The sequence below is a fragment of the Chanos chanos genome, chromosome 9 (assembly GCF_902362185.1).
Source record: "Chanos chanos chromosome 9, fChaCha1.1, whole genome shotgun sequence".
Taxonomy (NCBI): Eukaryota; Metazoa; Chordata; class Actinopteri; order Gonorynchiformes; family Chanidae; genus Chanos; species Chanos chanos.
In genome coordinates, this window is record NC_044503.1 from 12,653,457 (window position 1) to 12,670,699 (window position 17,243).

General features: G+C 38.9%; 1 protein-coding gene across 1 annotated transcript in view; it reads left to right on the top strand.

Annotated features, from left to right (window-relative positions):
• mov10b.2 (Mov10 RNA helicase b, tandem duplicate 2) overlaps window positions 1-17,029 on the top strand; it is a 19,295-nt gene extending 2,266 nt beyond the window's left edge. The window contains exons 3-22 of the mRNA XM_030784753.1: window positions 103-293; window positions 523-761; window positions 1,035-1,284; window positions 1,498-1,632; window positions 8,671-8,833; window positions 9,364-9,518; window positions 9,742-9,915; window positions 10,251-10,398; window positions 10,587-10,748; window positions 11,357-11,454; window positions 11,886-11,983; window positions 12,408-12,506; window positions 12,740-12,845; window positions 12,943-13,060; window positions 14,076-14,267; window positions 14,653-14,727; window positions 14,994-15,119; window positions 15,423-15,511; window positions 15,707-15,825; window positions 16,135-17,029. Coding sequence (XP_030640613.1) covers window positions 103-293; window positions 523-761; window positions 1,035-1,284; window positions 1,498-1,632; window positions 8,671-8,833; window positions 9,364-9,518; window positions 9,742-9,915; window positions 10,251-10,398; window positions 10,587-10,748; window positions 11,357-11,454; window positions 11,886-11,983; window positions 12,408-12,506; window positions 12,740-12,845; window positions 12,943-13,060; window positions 14,076-14,267; window positions 14,653-14,727; window positions 14,994-15,119; window positions 15,423-15,511; window positions 15,707-15,825; window positions 16,135-16,196 — 2,799 coding nt within the window. The 3' untranslated portion in view covers window positions 16,197-17,029. The remainder of the gene's footprint in view (window positions 1-102; window positions 294-522; window positions 762-1,034; window positions 1,285-1,497; window positions 1,633-8,670; window positions 8,834-9,363; window positions 9,519-9,741; window positions 9,916-10,250; window positions 10,399-10,586; window positions 10,749-11,356; window positions 11,455-11,885; window positions 11,984-12,407; window positions 12,507-12,739; window positions 12,846-12,942; window positions 13,061-14,075; window positions 14,268-14,652; window positions 14,728-14,993; window positions 15,120-15,422; window positions 15,512-15,706; window positions 15,826-16,134) is intronic.
• Window positions 17,030-17,243: the final 214 nt, after the last annotated feature.

Sequence of the window (17,243 nt, forward strand, 5' to 3'; positions counted from 1 at the left end):
TGTGGGTTAGAGCTTAGGGTGCATTACACAGATATTTTCTTGCTCTCCAGTAATAGCTGGACTTTCTGGACCAAGGCTTCTAACCTCTTTGCACTCCTTTAGGTGAGAGTAGTTCTGCAAGATCAGTGGCAAAGGCCGCGAGCCAATGTGACACCTGCTGTTCTGGCCGCTAGGGGTGGAAGCTCTCCAGCACCCTCTGACATGGGTTCAGGCTCTGCTTCTGGACCAGAGTCAAGGGTCAGGTCACGGAGGAGGATGGCCAAAGACATCCTGGACAAACTGAACAAGGAAAAGTAAGGAAAGCTCCTGTTATACTCATTTTACTCAATTTTATTTGAAGTATGCAGGTTGTAAAAAATATTTTGGATGCAAGACTAGTTATGGTCCAAGTATGGTAATAAGTTTGACAGTTCTATTGTGAAGTTCTGGTAATTAGTTTTTGGATTCTAGATAAAATCACTGGTCATCTCCAAAGCTTCTCATCACTGGATCATCAATGCAATGTTAATCTTTCATCCAAAGGCTACAGTTCATTGCAGATAAAGGCGGCATTAGCATCTTTTCGGATCATGGTGTGTCAGATGGGAAAATCCGTTTCAGTGTGGAAAATGTGGAAGCGTATGAGCTGAAGCTTTTTGTAAAGAACACAGGCCAGAGTAATGTTTACTTCAACTACTACTCTGCCCTGCACTGGATGAATTGTTTCACATTTGAGGATAGGGAGAAAGTGACACGGAGCCACCCCAAACTCCTCAATCCAGGCAAGAACACCTCTCTTGTCAATCTATAGCTCTGTATTGAAAACAGGTGTGATGCATCTGACAAGTGGCTGTGTGCCTGACAAATACCTTTAGTGGAGCCTAATGTTGTGTCAGAGAAAAAGTACATGGATTGGAAAAATGAAGGAATTCGGTTCTAATCAGCAGTTACATTTGTAAATCAATTGACCTGAGCTCTGACTGTGCATAGATTTAAGTACATTAATTTAATAAAACATTAAATATTAACCTTTGAAACTTTTTTTTTTACCACAGGTGAACAATATGCAGTCCAAATCAAGTTCCGTAATAAACACCTTGGAGTCTACCCTATTACAGTTGCCTTTGAATTCAAATCCAATGACTGCGCTTCCTCCAAACCATTCCACATTGTGCGTTTCATTGAGGCTGCACGAATGACTAACCTAGCAAGTCAGCTGGCACCTACTGCACAGTTCAAGCCCTGTAGGATAAGTTCAGTCAAGCCTGAGCCATATTTGATGGAGGATGGTGTGCCACCTGAAAGGTATTCAATACAGTGATGCTGAGATCGGTTATGGTTGGGAATAGCATGAATTGGAAGTTGTTTTCTGATCAAGAAACTTTTTTCTTCACCTTACTGGCGATATTTAAGAAGACAATTAACCCCATGGCTGAGCTTTTTGCCTCTCCCTGTTTTTCCCCACAATTTTGTGAGGCTTAAATATTCATGTGGTCTCTCTTTCTCTGTCTTTCTCAGCTTTGCAGTACAGCACCTGAAACAAGAGGTCCCACTAGGAGCCTACCAATGTCCACCATACATTCATGAACTTGCTAAGTTTCTGACTGGCCGCAAGGGCTCATCCTTGCACGCTGAGGAGGTCCTGACCTCAAAGTAAGTGGCTCCAGTTGCTCATAGTCCACTTTATTTGTATGTTATCACACTGATATTCGAAAATACAAAACTCAATGGAAAGGTTGCTGAGCATTTAACCAAATTGTCCAGTTTTATACTGATCAGTTTCAGCAACATGGCAAACAGCTGTTACTTTTTCATATACAATACTGTGAAAAAAAAAAAGTTCACTCCATGATAAGGTGTGTGTGTGTGTTTTACATAATTGCATGTATGGATATTGTATCTTCATTTCAACAATGTTGATGTAAATGTAAATCTCCATAATCACACACTGTGAACAGTGAATTTGTCCTGTGCATTTAACCCATCCAAGACACCGGTAATGAACACACACACACCAGATGCAGGAGCAGTGGGCAGCATTCCTTGCACCCGCGGAGCATTAGGGTTAAGTGCCTTGCTCAAGGGCACACAGCCATGGATGTTGGTCCTGGGAATCAAACCGGCAACCCTCCGGTCACAAGGCTGGTTCTCTAACCTTTAGACCACAGCTGCCCAGAGTGGTCTAATTTAACAGAGTGATCTAATATAACAAATAGCAATGAAGATTATTCTTTGCAACCATTTACTCAACCAAAAAAACTCAGAAATGCAATTGTCTGCAGTGGTAAAAATATGTACACCACCTTGCTTCAACGGCTGGTGCCTCCCACTTTGGCAGAAATCACTTCTTGTCACGGTTTCTTGTAACTGTCTATCAGTGTCCTACATCAGCTCTTTATAGAACTTCTGTACTAGCAAGCTGACCAGGCCCTGCGGCAGAAAAGCAGCCCCACACCATACTGCTTCCGCCACTGTGCTTTACGGTTGATATGAGCTTCTTTAGCCAAAGGCAGTGTTTCGTTTTCACCAAACCTTTTGTCTCCTCCATCCAGAGTGCATTGTTTTAATAGTCCTGATCCTCACCTTGGTGTTTTACAGTAAACTTGAGTTGAGCATCTATATTTTTTGTTGAGATCAGAGGCTCCTTGGTTCCTGCGTTTGCATTTAGGCAAAGCAAGTTTATTTGTGTAAGCACAATTCATACAGATTGGTAGCTCAAAGTGCTTTACAAAAGAACCGATAAAAGAACATAGAAAAATAACAGATTAAAAAAAGGTTAAGTGCATTAAAACAGTTAAAAGAACACAGAAAAATAAAAGAATAAAAAGAAAGAGTAGCTAGAAGAACACAGGAACAAAATGGAAAAGTATAATGCATTTGATCACTTAACAAAAAGCATCTGAGAACAGTTGGGTTTTAAGTCTAGATTTGAAACTGGCTACAGTTGGTGCACCTATGATGTCATCAGGAAGTTGGTTCCAGAGCTAAGCAGCATAGCGGCTAAAAGCTGTGACTTACTGGAAGCCAGTGTAAGGACTTAAGTATTGGAGTAATGTGGTCAGTTCTTCTGAACTCTAGCAGCTGCATTTTGTATAACCTGAAGCTGTTTAATGTTTTTTGTTTTTTTGGAAAGACCTGTAAAAATACCATTACAGTAGTCAGCCTAGCTGGAAATAAAAGCACGAATAGGTTTTTCTAAATCTTTTTTTGACATAAGGCCTCTAAGTTTGGCTATGTTTTTGAGATGGTAAAAAGCATGGTTGTTAAAACAGAGATCACAGTCAATTAAGACACCAAGTTTTTTAACAGCATCCCTTGCTTTAAGTCCTTTTGTGTCAAGATGAGTAGCAATCCTGAGTCTTGCCTCATTCTTCCCAAATAAGATTCTTTCAGTTTTGTCCTTATTCAGCTGAAGGAAATTTTGAGACATCAAGCTGTTAATTTGGTCAATGCATTGACAAAGAGATTCTAGGGGACCAAAGTTGTTAGGTGAGAGAGCTAGGTAAATTTGGGTGTCATCAACTATGGTCTATAGCTATGATAAGAAATCTTATTGTCTCTAATGATTTGTCCAAGTGGGAGCATATAACGGTTAAATAATAAAGGTCCAAAGATAGACCCCTGGGGGACACCACAGGTCAAGGATGTTTGTGTTGAGATATAGTTTCCAATGGCAACAAAGAAGCTCCTGTCTTGTAAGTATGATCTGAGCCACTTGATAACTGTACCTGAAATTCCAACCCAGTGTTCCAGTCTGTGTAGTAATATGTTATGGTCAGCAGTGTCAAAGTCTGCACTAAGGTCCAGTAACACTAGGACTGATGTTTTGCCTGAATCGGTATTGAGGTGTATGTCATTTGAAACCTTAATGAGAACTGTTTCAGTGCTGTGATTAGCATGGATGCATCAAAATACCCATTTGAGGTTAAGAAGGCAGTCAGTTGATTAAAAATGACTTTTTCAGTGATTTTGCCAACAAATGATAGATTGGATATGGGGCGGTAATTGTTCAGCATAGAGACATCTATATTATTCTTTTTAAGTAGGTGCTTTGTAACAGCTGTTTTCAGGAGCTTAGGGAATGTGCCAGACAGCAGTGATACGTTTACAATTTTAAGCATTCAAATCCAATGACTGCTATGAGATGAAAAACAGATTTGAAAAAGTTGGTGGGCAAAGTATCTAAGGAGCACATGGAAGAGTTGAGATTCTGTAGTGCTTTTTCCAGAGTTTCATTGTCTATCAAAATTCTGACATCATGTTGAGTTCCCCTCTTTGTTGATTGTAATTCCAAATGTTGAGTAGTAGTAATTGAGAGGATATGTTCTGTCGTTGCACTTATTAACAGAGAGAAGTTCAGATGCCAACTGTGAAGGGGGTTTAGTTAACTTCTCGACAGTTGCGAATAGCACACGAATATTGCATATATTTCTGCTGATGATGCTGGAGAAAAAAGACTGTCTTGTTTTGCTTATTTCAGCATTACATGAGTGAATCTGGAGTTTGTATTCACGCCATTTTCTTTCAGTTGTCCTACAATCTCTTTTCAGGAGTTCAGCAGTTGGATTTTGTTTCCATGGTGCTTTCTGTTTGTTTGCGACTTTCTTAACTTTCACTGGATCATCCATAATACTTACCATTTTTGAATTAAAATTATTCAGCAAATCATCTACAGAGTCTGACAGTTGATCTGAGGTCCTTGAAAGAGCCTGCTTAAAGAGAGCAACCGTGTGATCATTTATGACTCTTTTTTGCACTCATAGATCTGTTCTGAATGCGTGGGGATGTAGACACATCAAAGAACACGCAGAAATGATCAGATAAGGCCAAGTCCTTGACAGTTGTAGAGATACTGAGACCCTTTGTGATGACAAGGTCTAGGGTATGACTAAGAGAGTGAGTTGGCCCCTGTACGTGCTGTGTTAGGCTAAAGGTATCAAGTAGTGCATTTAGTTCCTTAGCATAACTGTTCACCAGATTATCTACATGCAAGTTGAAACCCCCTGATATGATAAAACAATCATAATCCATACAGTTACATACAGTAATTCACCTAGCTGATCAAGAAAGACTTTACCCGAGTGTTTTTGAGGCCTGTAAATAGTTATTAACAAAATCTGAGGAGAACACTTAATGAGACCACATAGGCATTCAACTGATATAAAGTCACCAAATGATGACTGTTTGCACTGAAAAGATTCTCTGAATAGTGAGGCTATTCCCCCTCCTCTTCTGTCTGCTGTGCAGCACTCACAAATTTGAAGTTTGGAGGAGCTGATTCAATGAGAGTAGTAGCACCACTTGCTTGATCCAACCATGTTTCAGTTAAAAGTAAAAAATCAAGTTTATGTGTGTAAATAAGATCATTAATTAAAAGTGACTTATTTAGAAGAGATCTAATGTTCAGAAGGGCTAGCTTTACAATAAGTGTAGAGGGTTTAAAAGATTAATGTTGATATGCAACATATTTTAAATTAGAAAAGTTAACAACTTTCTCTGAAAAATGCATATTGGTTCTCTTTCCGACTAGGACAGGTATAGCTTAGTGCGAGCACACAGTGCCCTGACTTGCACTGAGAGTTTTTGTTAATAGCCACCTCAGCGAGACTTAGCGCTTCTGCATGGCAGCTCTCAGAGTTGTCTGTGAGTCTCTTCAGGGAGTTTCAGAGTCTCTGTGATAGTTGGGCAAGCCACTGGAGGTAAATAGGTGGGTTTCACGTGGGAGGGAGAGAAAGTGGGGAGTGAGGGTGGGGGTGGAGCTGGTGGTTTGGGTGCTGGACCCTTGGGAGAGGCAAGTTTGACTTGGGGGAACGTGGGGAGTGAGGGAGGGGGTGGAGCAGTTGGTCTGGATGCTGGGCCCTTGGGATTAGGTGTCAGGCTAGAGAAACACAGCCTGCAAATTGACAGCAGCCTCTCCATACTTTCAGAGAACTTCAGATAATTGGGTGGGGATGGTTACAAGGAGTCAGAGAAATTGGGGTGGGATGTTGGTGTGTCTGTCTTGGCATGGCTCTCCCTGAGTGGGTCAGATGCTGGCGCCTCAGCATGGCCCTCCTTGTCAGATAGCCTGTCCTCAGCCTTGGGAGGTGATAATGACAGCTGCTGCATGCCACTGTTTCCGTTATCTGTATCTGTTATCTGTGCTGACAATCTCCATTTGACTGCTGAGATCCTGGGGTACTTAGAGCAGATGATTGGCTTTGCGCCATTCCGGCAATGTCCTTGTTGTTGTCATGCTCTTGCGTCATTCTAGTGGAATGGTGGTTGGGCACACCACCTCTGTTACAGCTTGTAGGGGCAGATACTTGGTTCCACAGAGTTTTTGTTCTTTTCTTCTTGTTCACTCTGTACAGCTGCCAAGCACACATCAGAGGGCCCCAAGGTCACTGGGTGATGGAGGGAGAAAAGATAGTTGTTGCTTAAAACTTTGGTCCCTATCCAGCTGAGTTCTGTGCTGTTTGGTCTGAAATATTCTCTGTGATTCCAGAATAGGTTGAAATTGTCTATAAAGTTCATCCCAGCTGAAAAACATGTTTTTTGTGAGCCAGCTGTTTAGGCTGAGCAGCTTGGAAAACACAAAATTTCCCAGTGCTGGGAGTGGACAACTGATAAAAGTTTGCATTCCTAGCTCATTTAGGGCATTGAAAAGTTCCTTAAAATCTTCTTGGAGGTAATACTGTTCCCTGTAAATGTCATTTGCACCAACATGTACAATAATGCATTTTATAGTTTCATGTTTTGACACTATTTCTGAAAGTCTGTTTTTTTTGTGACAGAGATGGCTGCTTTTGGAAGGCAGCATGTAATCATCCCTTTTCCATCGACATGTCTGACAGTATAGTCACCAAGAATTAGGGTTGTGTGTTGAACAGGTGTTAAGTGCCGCATCTTTTGTGCCTACCTTTCTGGTGTTGTGCTTTCTACTTCAGTCTCCTCCCTTGGAAATTCCTCTCCCATGTCTCTGAGGCAATCCGTTCTGAAGCCCTAGGAGCTGAGGGTTTCCTCTGGGACAATGAGCACTGTTGCTATTTGCAGGTCTGGGTATACTGCTGTGATGATGCCTGGGATTCACAGGTCTGCCTACATTTGAGTTTACTTGTGTTGAGGTAGTAACTGACCTTTATGCATTTTGGGTTTGGCACTTTGCCTGTGGGTCATTCCATACCAACTCACCTAGGCCCTCCAGCCCATGTCATGGATTTTCTTGAAAAAAATTCATGTGAAAACTTCTATTAAATTCATGAAACCTTGCAAAATCCTTTAGCTCTAGTCCAAATACTTTTTTAGTGGAATTTTTGAAGTTTGGCTCTCTAAATTGAACCATTTTTGCGATTCTTTGTAAGCCATGCCAATTGCTTATTTTGCACTGGATTGGGTTGCAATTTGAACTGAGCATCCAAGAAACCCTAAGGATAATTTGAAACATGTATTCATGTAAATAGTTGTTGCTGAATGTCAGTAATCAAATCAATAAAAATAAATTACCTGAACGAAGAATCTTTAATTTTCAAAAATTAATATCTCCACCTGTTTACACTTTCTTGCAACCAAATTTTGATTCTGTGTAGTATTTATATAGTTCTATCACATCTAGAAGTTATTTAGTTTTGCATAAAAACTTGAGTGACAAAGATCTTGCTAAATATAGCTCTGGAGCTGAAAAACCCACTTTTTAACATATTTTGACTGTATATTTTCCCAAGAAGAATTATTTAAATTTCTTTAAAACATTTTTATGGGAAAGTGTTAATATTCATTGCAGATATATAAAAAATGTGAAGATGTTATATTACCCCTTCATCATTTAATAATTTTTTGAAAATCGCTACTTTTTTGTACTTTTCACTGGCTTTAATATTACATTCAGTGGTTTTATTTCATAAGTAGATATTTGTACTATGCTGACTTCAAGGTTTTCCATCTCTGTGTGATACCTTTTGAGCCAGTGTTTCAGTGGGTTCAGGAAATTTGCAAGTTATAGCTTGTAATGGCTTGGTTTGTGGCATACTTACTAACTGCATTTGAGAAATTTAGGCATGGTTTGCTTTGCAAGATATTTTCTCAGCTAAAGTTAGTAGCCAACCCTTATTCCGGTTGTTTACCCTCCTAGCTCGCTAGCTAGTTGTGACTTGTGATAGCATAGTTGTGACATCTTCTAGTATGCAACAAACCAAGCCATTACAAGCTGTAACTTGCAAATTTCCTGAACCCAATGAAAAACAGGCTCAGTAGGTATCACACAGAGATGGAAAACCTTGAAGTCAGCATTTCTGATGTTCAGATGAGGCAGTATGCATTTCCACACTAGGAAATTGCATTTCTGTTGATTTCAATAGTACAAATAAGTACAAAGAATTGTCATTTTTTCAATGTTATTTTGAAAATTAGACCACCTTTGTCTTTTGTTGAAATAGTGGTTAAATATCCCTTTACCCAAAAGTGTAACAAAAAAGGCATTTTTTTAATTGTAGTGGTGTGAAAAAGTATACAATCATTTTTGCACTTACTGTAGATGGGATTACATGTGATGTTATAAAGTGTAGCATTCAAGTCTTGTAAAAGTTCAGATTACCTAAAGTATTTCATTTTAATATTTGGTATTTACTTAAAAATAAAGTAAATTTGTCTCACTTCAGTTCAAGATGGGCAGGGACAGTTATTTAATTTATTGTTTGATCATTGTTTTACTAGATCTGTACTGGAGTCTCCACTCAATTTTGAAAACTACGCAGAGCGCTTCCACTGCCTGCTGTACCTGGAGGAGATTCAAATGGAGGTGGACATCAAGAAATATGACATGAAGGAGCAACCTATGGTCAGAGATATCAACAACAAGAACCTGCTAGTTCTTAAGGTGAAGAGAGAGAGATTCCTTAAGCCCAAAGGCAGTTCTAGTTTCCAATCCCTGATAAGTGAACCGTACATATTATTTTAAATTTCAGAGGAAAAGGACTGACTAATAATTTTAACACAGAGAAGTTGTGTTATTCTCCATGATAGTTATGTTTATGTAAAAAAATTCAACATTGTAGAAAAAATTTGAATGGTGGACTAGAAAATTAAAAACGTAACCATAAAATGGTTTAAAGTTATATTTGCGACAGTCTTATTTAAATTAATTTATACTGCAGCTTATATAATGGCATTCACCTTATAAGTAGCAAATGTATGGTCCACTTCTACATGTAATGTAACTTATGATGCCATATTAGTACTAGAATTTTTTGATGTTGCTTCCTTGGCAAAATGATATGCATACTTAAGATCTTAAGTACTAAAATCAATTTTGCATTAAAATGACCGTGTACCTTCAGACCATTCATGTTTACAAGTTAAAGTGGGTACATTTTGAAGAGGGTTATGGGTTTACCTGTATCCCCTCAGGTCCCTGGTGTTGCTGAGAACAGACCTTCAGTCTTGAGAGGAGATCACCTTCTGGTTACCAAATCAGCTGAGCACCACCTGAAGCCCCCAACCAAATACAAGGGTTATGTTCACAGAGTGGAGATGGACCAGGTGAAACTAGGCTTCTCCAAAAAGTAAGACATTATCCTCCCTTAGACAGGAAGTGAAAAGTGTGCCCAACTACACCAAACTACTAATATACGACAAAACCTTTCAGCAAGTCTAAAAGCTGATAAGGAGGCAACTCAGTGTACATTTTGAATGCTTAAGATCCAAGTTTGTTATTAGACTGTATCAAGGAAATCACAAGGTATTTGACAAACTGAAGTTAAATCTTTCTCTGGATTTTCTCTGTAGGCTGTTGGCAAGTTTCATTGACAAGACAAAGTTTGAGGTGGAGTTTACTGTGAACCGGCTTCCCATGAGGCTTCAACATCGTGCTGTACAGCTAGCTGCTCAACACGGGCTAGGAGATGTACTGTTCCCCACTGGGTCAATGGCTAGGACACAGGAGTCACAACCCAGGCTAATGTCAGTTAACATGTTAATCCTCATAAAACTAACTAGTCACTGACGTTCAATGAAGAGTCCCAATAGGGGAAAAATTAATCATATTTCATTTTAGATTTTATATGATCTACATGTAACCATTTGCTCATCATCATTTGTCAGGAGAACCCCACTAGAAGTAAATGACACATCATACATGTGATGTCATATCTACTATTACGATTACAAAAGCGCCATCTTAATTAAGAGGACATTACCTCACTGTGTGTATGTGAAAAACTGAATGTTTTTTCTTTATTGTTATTTGAGGAGCTTACTAAGTGGGATGTGTGGTTGATTTTCTTTCCTGCATTCAGATTATTTGACAGAAAACTGGAGACTAACCCTGAGCAGTACAAAGCCATAACTAACATTGTAGCAGGTGTGTCAAAGCCTGCTCCATATCTTGTGTTTGGGCCGCCAGGGACTGGCAAAACGGTCACTGTGGTGGAAGCCATTAAACAGGTATAGCAAGATTCATCGCTGTTCCTTTAAGTTGGTTTGCCTGCAATGATTATTGTCCCAGCATACAACCTAGATCAATATTTAATGCCTCTCACAAATGCTGGAAGAGGTACATTTCAAAAGATAATTAAAAGTGATTATAATGCTTCTCTCTCTCTCTCTCTCTCTCATTTTTATCATGGTGTCAGGTGGAAAAGTCACAGGCCTCCGCACACATCCTAGCTTGTGCTCCCTCTAACAGTGCAACAGACCAACTCTGTGAGAAAATTTTACAACATGTAGATCAAAACAAGGTTTATCGCCTCTATGCAAGCAGCAGGGACCCCAGAGCTGTGCCTTTGACTATAAAGGTTTTTTCCTTTTTTTCCTAATTTTTTTTAAATTGTTTGTCTATTTTTACAATGGCTTCACAATACGGATTGTAATATCATAATATAATTACAATATTTGTAATTCTTTCTTCAGTAGGATAGGATTTAGATTCTTCAGGAAGTAACGTGTTGTGACAATATAGGACATATCAAATACATTTTCAAATGGTAGGAAAATTATTGGAAAGCCTGTGAGAACACAACACAGTGCACATAGCAGAGAATACAACAAGGAATCTCAAGGCTGCCTCTCACAGACAGGGGTTTTAGTGTGGGGAGATAAGGCACGTGTCATTTGGCCTACTCAAAGAAAAAGTTGTTCTCCACGTGGTATATGATGGAACTGTACAAGATACACCACATGTATTTCTCTGTTTGTTCTGGAGTGGCTTGATCCCTAATAAATGTTCCCAGAGCACTGAAAACCCTTCAGGTCCTGAGCCAACTGACCCTAATGTAAACGATGCAGACAGTTTAATGTTTAATACATAAATCAATAAAACATCAGCCAAAGTGTTGCACACCTGTCTCAACTGTCAAAGCATCTCCAGGGATCAAACCTTTTACATTTTCTGTTTGACCCACAGGATGTCAGTAATTTGGTTGGAGAGATTTACGTTTTCCCTCCGAAAGAGGAGCTGATGGAGTATAAAATCATAGTGACCACTGTGGTTACAGCTGGGAGGTAGAACTTACATAAAAGTTATACAAAAATAAATGTGCATACTCATGATTGCTGTAATATAAATCTATTTTTCTGTTTGGTGAATATTTTAATCTAAAACAAACATTAAATTGTGCGTGGATAGAATAAGAAGCAACAAATATTAACATTTTAGAACATTGTTTAATTCACATGATTATGCAAACTACAATATGTATTTTCCGACTTTTAACTTTTGCTAGGAAATGTCTCTCTGGAGGTTGAGCTCTCTGTTTCAGCACTTAAGCTAATGTGTATGTGTGTGTGTGCACTCACATGTTTGTGCATATATGGGCATGCATTTGTGGGTTGCGTGTGTACATGTACTCTCGCGTGTTTGTTTGTGTATGGCCGTGTGTGTGTGTGTGTGTGTGTGTGTGTGTGGGCCGTTCCTGTGTGCTTGTGCATTGCAGGCTGGTCAGTGGAGGCCTCCCCCCAGGCCATTTTACTCACTTCTTTGTGGACGAGGCTGGACACGCTGTGGAATCTGAAGCTCTCATTGGTGTGGCCGGTAAGAGACACACAGCAACACTTAAGCATTTTCATCAATCAGGAAAGCTAACCAGATTATGAATATGATTAATGTAGTGTTGAATATCACTGTGGCAGGTTGAAATCATTAGTATGGAAGGTTTTAGCAAATATAAATAATGATTGGTCTATTTAGTTCATCTCAGGCTGTCTTAAATATTCACATAAAGCAACACTCAGCAGCAGAAATCCTATCTTAAACTGAAATGAAATACTGCTAGGAATTATCTGCATGCTTGTCATTGTCTTGATTAGCTCACGTGTCTTTGATGTTATAAATATTTTTGTGAAATGGCTTATCAAGGTGCAAGGTGCTTCAAGTCAAGGTGCATTTACTGTAATGTCTAGTCATACATCTAAATTCATTTTGGCAGTAACTAATCTTTGTTTAATGGTTCTTGCAGGTTTGCTTGATGCAAAATCAGGGCAGCTGGTCTTGGCAGGTGATCCCAAGCAGCTTGGTCCTGTTCTCAGGTCCCCTCTTGCCATAAAGTATGGACTGGGTGAGTAGACTTGCTACAAAATAACACATCCTGTACAAGGTAGTACATGGATCCATGTGCTAAATCTTTTCAAGGTAATGACAGATTTGAAAAATTTCCCCTAGAATTCTGTAAAACGGTACAAAAAATTATGATTTCATCAAGCGTTTACATTTTTTTTCACATTTTGTCTTAGAGCTGTTTTTATTCTTGAAGTGCCTTAACATTGGATGTCACCACCTCTCTCTCTGTAGGCATCTCTTTATTGGAGAGGTTGATGCAGACAAACCCCTTGTACCAGAAAAATTCCAGTGGGGAGTTTGACAACCGATACGTAACTAAACTGCTGCAGAACTACAGGTATTCCCATCTGGCCCATCTAAATAGCTTCATTTTAACAAAAAGGATGGATGGATAACTTTCCCTCTCTCTGTCTGTATTTTTCTCTCATACCAAGGTCCCACAGAGCCATCCTTGAAATTCCAAATGAGCTCTTCTATGAACACGAGTTGCAGGTGTGCGCCGATGAGATTGCGTGCAGTTCATACTGCAGCTGGGAATACCTACCAAAGAGGGTATGCTGTCAGCAAATTGGGAATATTTTTCAGACATTTCAACCTGTTGATGAAGATGAAACATTATAACTGTCACTAGTTATGGCATTGTTGGTAGGAAGTGAGTATTTGGTATTTCCCTCATTGTCAATGAAGTGCTGGTGGGAATGCGTTTATGGCTACTGGTTGGTTTATGGTTGGTATGATATGGCGCTCCTACAATGCCAGTAATGGTTGCCACCAAATGTGGCAAGTCTTCACCTCAAAATGGCAAAATTAATTATAAATGTCAGAAAGTGTCAATACATTCTACAGAAATCTAGAGAACCTCTCAAGAATTATGCCTGAACATTTCTTCAAATTGAAGCAGCACATAAGAATAATGTCTTTAAGTATAAACTCTTATATTCAAGTACAAGTTTGAATGTATTCTTTATTGAATGATTTTAATTTTGGTTCTTTACATGCATGAACAGTAATCCATCTGATTGTTTAAGAACAATAGAGGAACTCAATTACTCACTTTATATCAATCATAAATGTGTTTGTTTTTATTCTTTTTTTCTTTGTTGGCCAGCTTGGTCAAACTGCCATGATTCAGTGTCCCTATTTGGCTCACTAACTGAAAGTTTGTAGGGTCTATTTTTGTTCCAGAATCAACAGTCAAAACATGAATATTAGTGTTACGATGACCTTACTGGACCTGTAACCTTGTAGGAATCGTGGAATAGTCGGTCATGATTTGTTCTCTGAGATGTAAGACAGAGTCCTACAAGCCATAGTGAACACAGATATTTTTTATTTTGTTTGTTTATCTTTTCTCTTTTTTGTTTTCCTGCTCAGCCATTTGCATTTCCCACTCAGCTGTGCACGTGCTATTGAGGTCTATGATTTTCGCTTGAGGCTAGATGCTAACATTGCATAATCAACTGCTAAACACGTCAAATGGATTTTTGACGCATAAGAGGGGTTTCTTTGATGGATGTGTGCATTTTTAGTTTCTCTAATTGTTAATTGTGTTTTTCACTGTGTCCAGGGTTTCCCAGTGATATTTAGAGGAGTGTTGGGGAAAGATGACAGAGAGGAAAACAGTCCATCCTTCTTTAACATATCAGAGATTGAGGTAATCATTGATTACCTGAAGAAGCTTCTCCAGTCTCAGGGCAAGAAGGGACTATCCAAAATCTCTCCTGGAGAAATTGGCATCATCACCCCCTATAGGAAGCAGGTGAGAGCTGCTCTTTTGTGAGGGGAACTTATTTCCTTGTGTCGTTGTGTCATTAAACTGTGTGCTGTCTAAGTCGTATTGAGGCTTAACTAAAAAAGAAATTAAGACAACTGAATAGTAGCTCAGCATGGTTTGGTGCTTGAAAATTGAACGTTTTTTGAAGTTAAGTCGTAGTAGTTTTTTTTTGTAATTTTTTGTAATTGTAGTTAATAAATAAAGCCTGACATGTAGTGAAAAACCATGGTCACATTGGCATTAAAGAGACAGGTTGGACACAGCTGCCATAATCCTCTCATTGAGAACTGAACATATTGTGCAGACAGACGATAGAAAATTCTAGCAAGTTGTATGAGAAGGCATGACATACTATGCGGTTATTTCGCAGGTGGAGAAAATACGACAGGCCATTCGTGTTCATGACAAGGACCTCAAAACATACATGGGCATTGAGAAGCTGAAGGTATTGCAAAACTCATCACTATCCGTATAAATACAGTGGACCCCCCCACACACACACACACAGAAAAGGGTGAAATGCAGCAGATACAGCATTTTGTTACTGAACTCCTGAAAACTATGAAGCTTTCTTTCATGATAATAGCAATGTGATAACTGGAGGTGGTAGTTTTTCTTGTGGTACAAACTGTCCTCATAACTTGATAGCGTCGTCATTTCTCAGAGTGTTGCTCTGTTAAATTGAATTGTGTGTTTGTGTTTGGCTTTAAGGTTGGCTCTGTTGAGGAATTTCAGGGACAGGAACGGAAGGTGATCATCATATCAACAGTGCGCAGCACTAAGGATTATGTCAAGTTTGACGAAGACTTCAACATTGGCTTCCTCAAGAACAATAAGGTACTTTAGCCTTACTAGCAAAGAGCTTAAATGGCACCTCAATTTTATTCTGCCATGTTGCTGATATTTTCAATTGACACTTACGATTCTATAAGATTTTAAGTTTAATCAAATTAAATTTAATCAAAACTTACCTCTTGACCATTCTTGCTGTCCCTACTCTAAATGAAATCAAAACTTTTTTCTTTTTTTTTGGGTTGAATTAAAATAGCTCGTTTGTCAAATCTTGAATAGCTAAAAACAAACAAGCAAACACTAAAATAACTGCTTTTCTGTATCTACCATCTTCTCTTGCTCATCCAGAGGTTCAACGTTGCTGCAACAAGAGCCAAAGCCCTGTTGATTATGGTGGGAAATCCCATCATCCTGAGGAGTGATCATACCTGGGCAAGGTAAACACAATCATAATTCCCCTTACACCATCTTCAGGCTTAACACCCTAGAGCTTTAGACAGAGGCACAAACTATTGGGGTCATTAATTTTACAGCATTTTACAAGAAAAAATGAAATTGAATGCATTAGTGTTCTAGGATGTTGTGTGCTGAGTATTTTGAAGAAACAACAATTTCGTCTCTCCTGCTTATAGGTTTATTGAATACTGCACTACGAACAGTGGGTACACAGGTGTGGATTGCAGCACTGTGGAGGATACGGAGGAGGTGGTGGAGCGTTTAGCTACCCTCAGTATCCAGACTGAACCTCAAGGTAGGTACAGGGCAGAGTGGGATAAATGTCTTATTACTCTCTTAGTCATAGATGCAGCCTAGTATTGATCTGGACATGGTTTGGAAATGGCTGGGTGTGCACTTGTTTGAGAAATATGTACCAAATATATTTCTCTGTATACATTTGTTTGTATTTTAGACATTTAATGTGTGTTGATTTGTGAGCTTTGTGTTTATTTAGAATGCAGTGACTCATGACATAATCATTTTGGAAATGATTTAGCAGTCGATGTACATGGAATCTTGTCTTTGTAATGTTCACTCTGTTTTTCTCTCTGTCTACTCCTAGTGGACACAGAGGAGAGTGTCATACAGCAACAGATGGATCCTGAATGGAGGAATGAGCAATGAATGACTTCTTCTCCTTCTCTTGCTCTCTCTCGCTCCCTAGTGGACAGTGCGAGCAGTGACCGTTAACTCTGAGACCAAAAAAAAAAATGAGGAAGACACAGGGATTATGTCTTTAAAAAAAAAAAACAAAAAAAAAAACCAAAAAAAACAAATGATCAAAAATAACCAATCTCATTTCATGAAATTACTTCAGCATTTTTTTAATCTAGCTTATTCTTCTGCTCCATTACAACTCATATTCCTCTTCAACACACAGGCTTCCAAGGCCCTAATCGAACCTGAGAAAGAGACTCATCGGCTTGGGTCTTTTAAACAATAATGCTTTTCTGAAAAATTTCCAAAGTTACAGGTTAATTGGTAATTGAATAACATTGTGTGACGTATTCCTTTTAAAACTTGTTTTAATGTTCATGGTCTAGTGTACTTGACACATACTCAGCACTGAGGCACATTAATAACAGGAGTAATCCTGTCTGAGCAAATGTGAGTGAGACATTTGGGATGACATTTAGAACCTGTAGCTTGTTAAGCCCCTTTTCAAATGCTTTTAATAGCCATAGACCTGCTTTAATTTTGAAAACGAATTCAACCTGTCTGTGGCTATAATCCCCCTCCCAATGAGAGTGTTCACGTTTTATTGTAAGATCTCAAAAGCCATACAGTTTACAGTTGCAGCACAAATGGATCTGTGACGCTTCCTGTTGTTTATTGGGGCTCTGAAATAGCATTTGTGGTACACTTACCATAAGATAGATGGTATAGTTCATGCTGCATGACTCTCTGTGGACATGCCTTGAAAATAGCATGCAATAAAATCCTCCCTAATCTACGTACTTCATCCAAACAAAAGACTCTAATGCAAATCTTGGAGAACTGTCAGATTTTACTCCATTATTCAAGAGACTGTTCAACCTTTTATTAAAGCTAAAGTCAAGAACAGTGCCATGATGTGTATTTCTATTTAATTCTATTTTGCTTCTCATGACCAAATTATGATTATTCTTTGATTTACACTGTTGATTAAAATTGCACTTTAAATCATTCAAC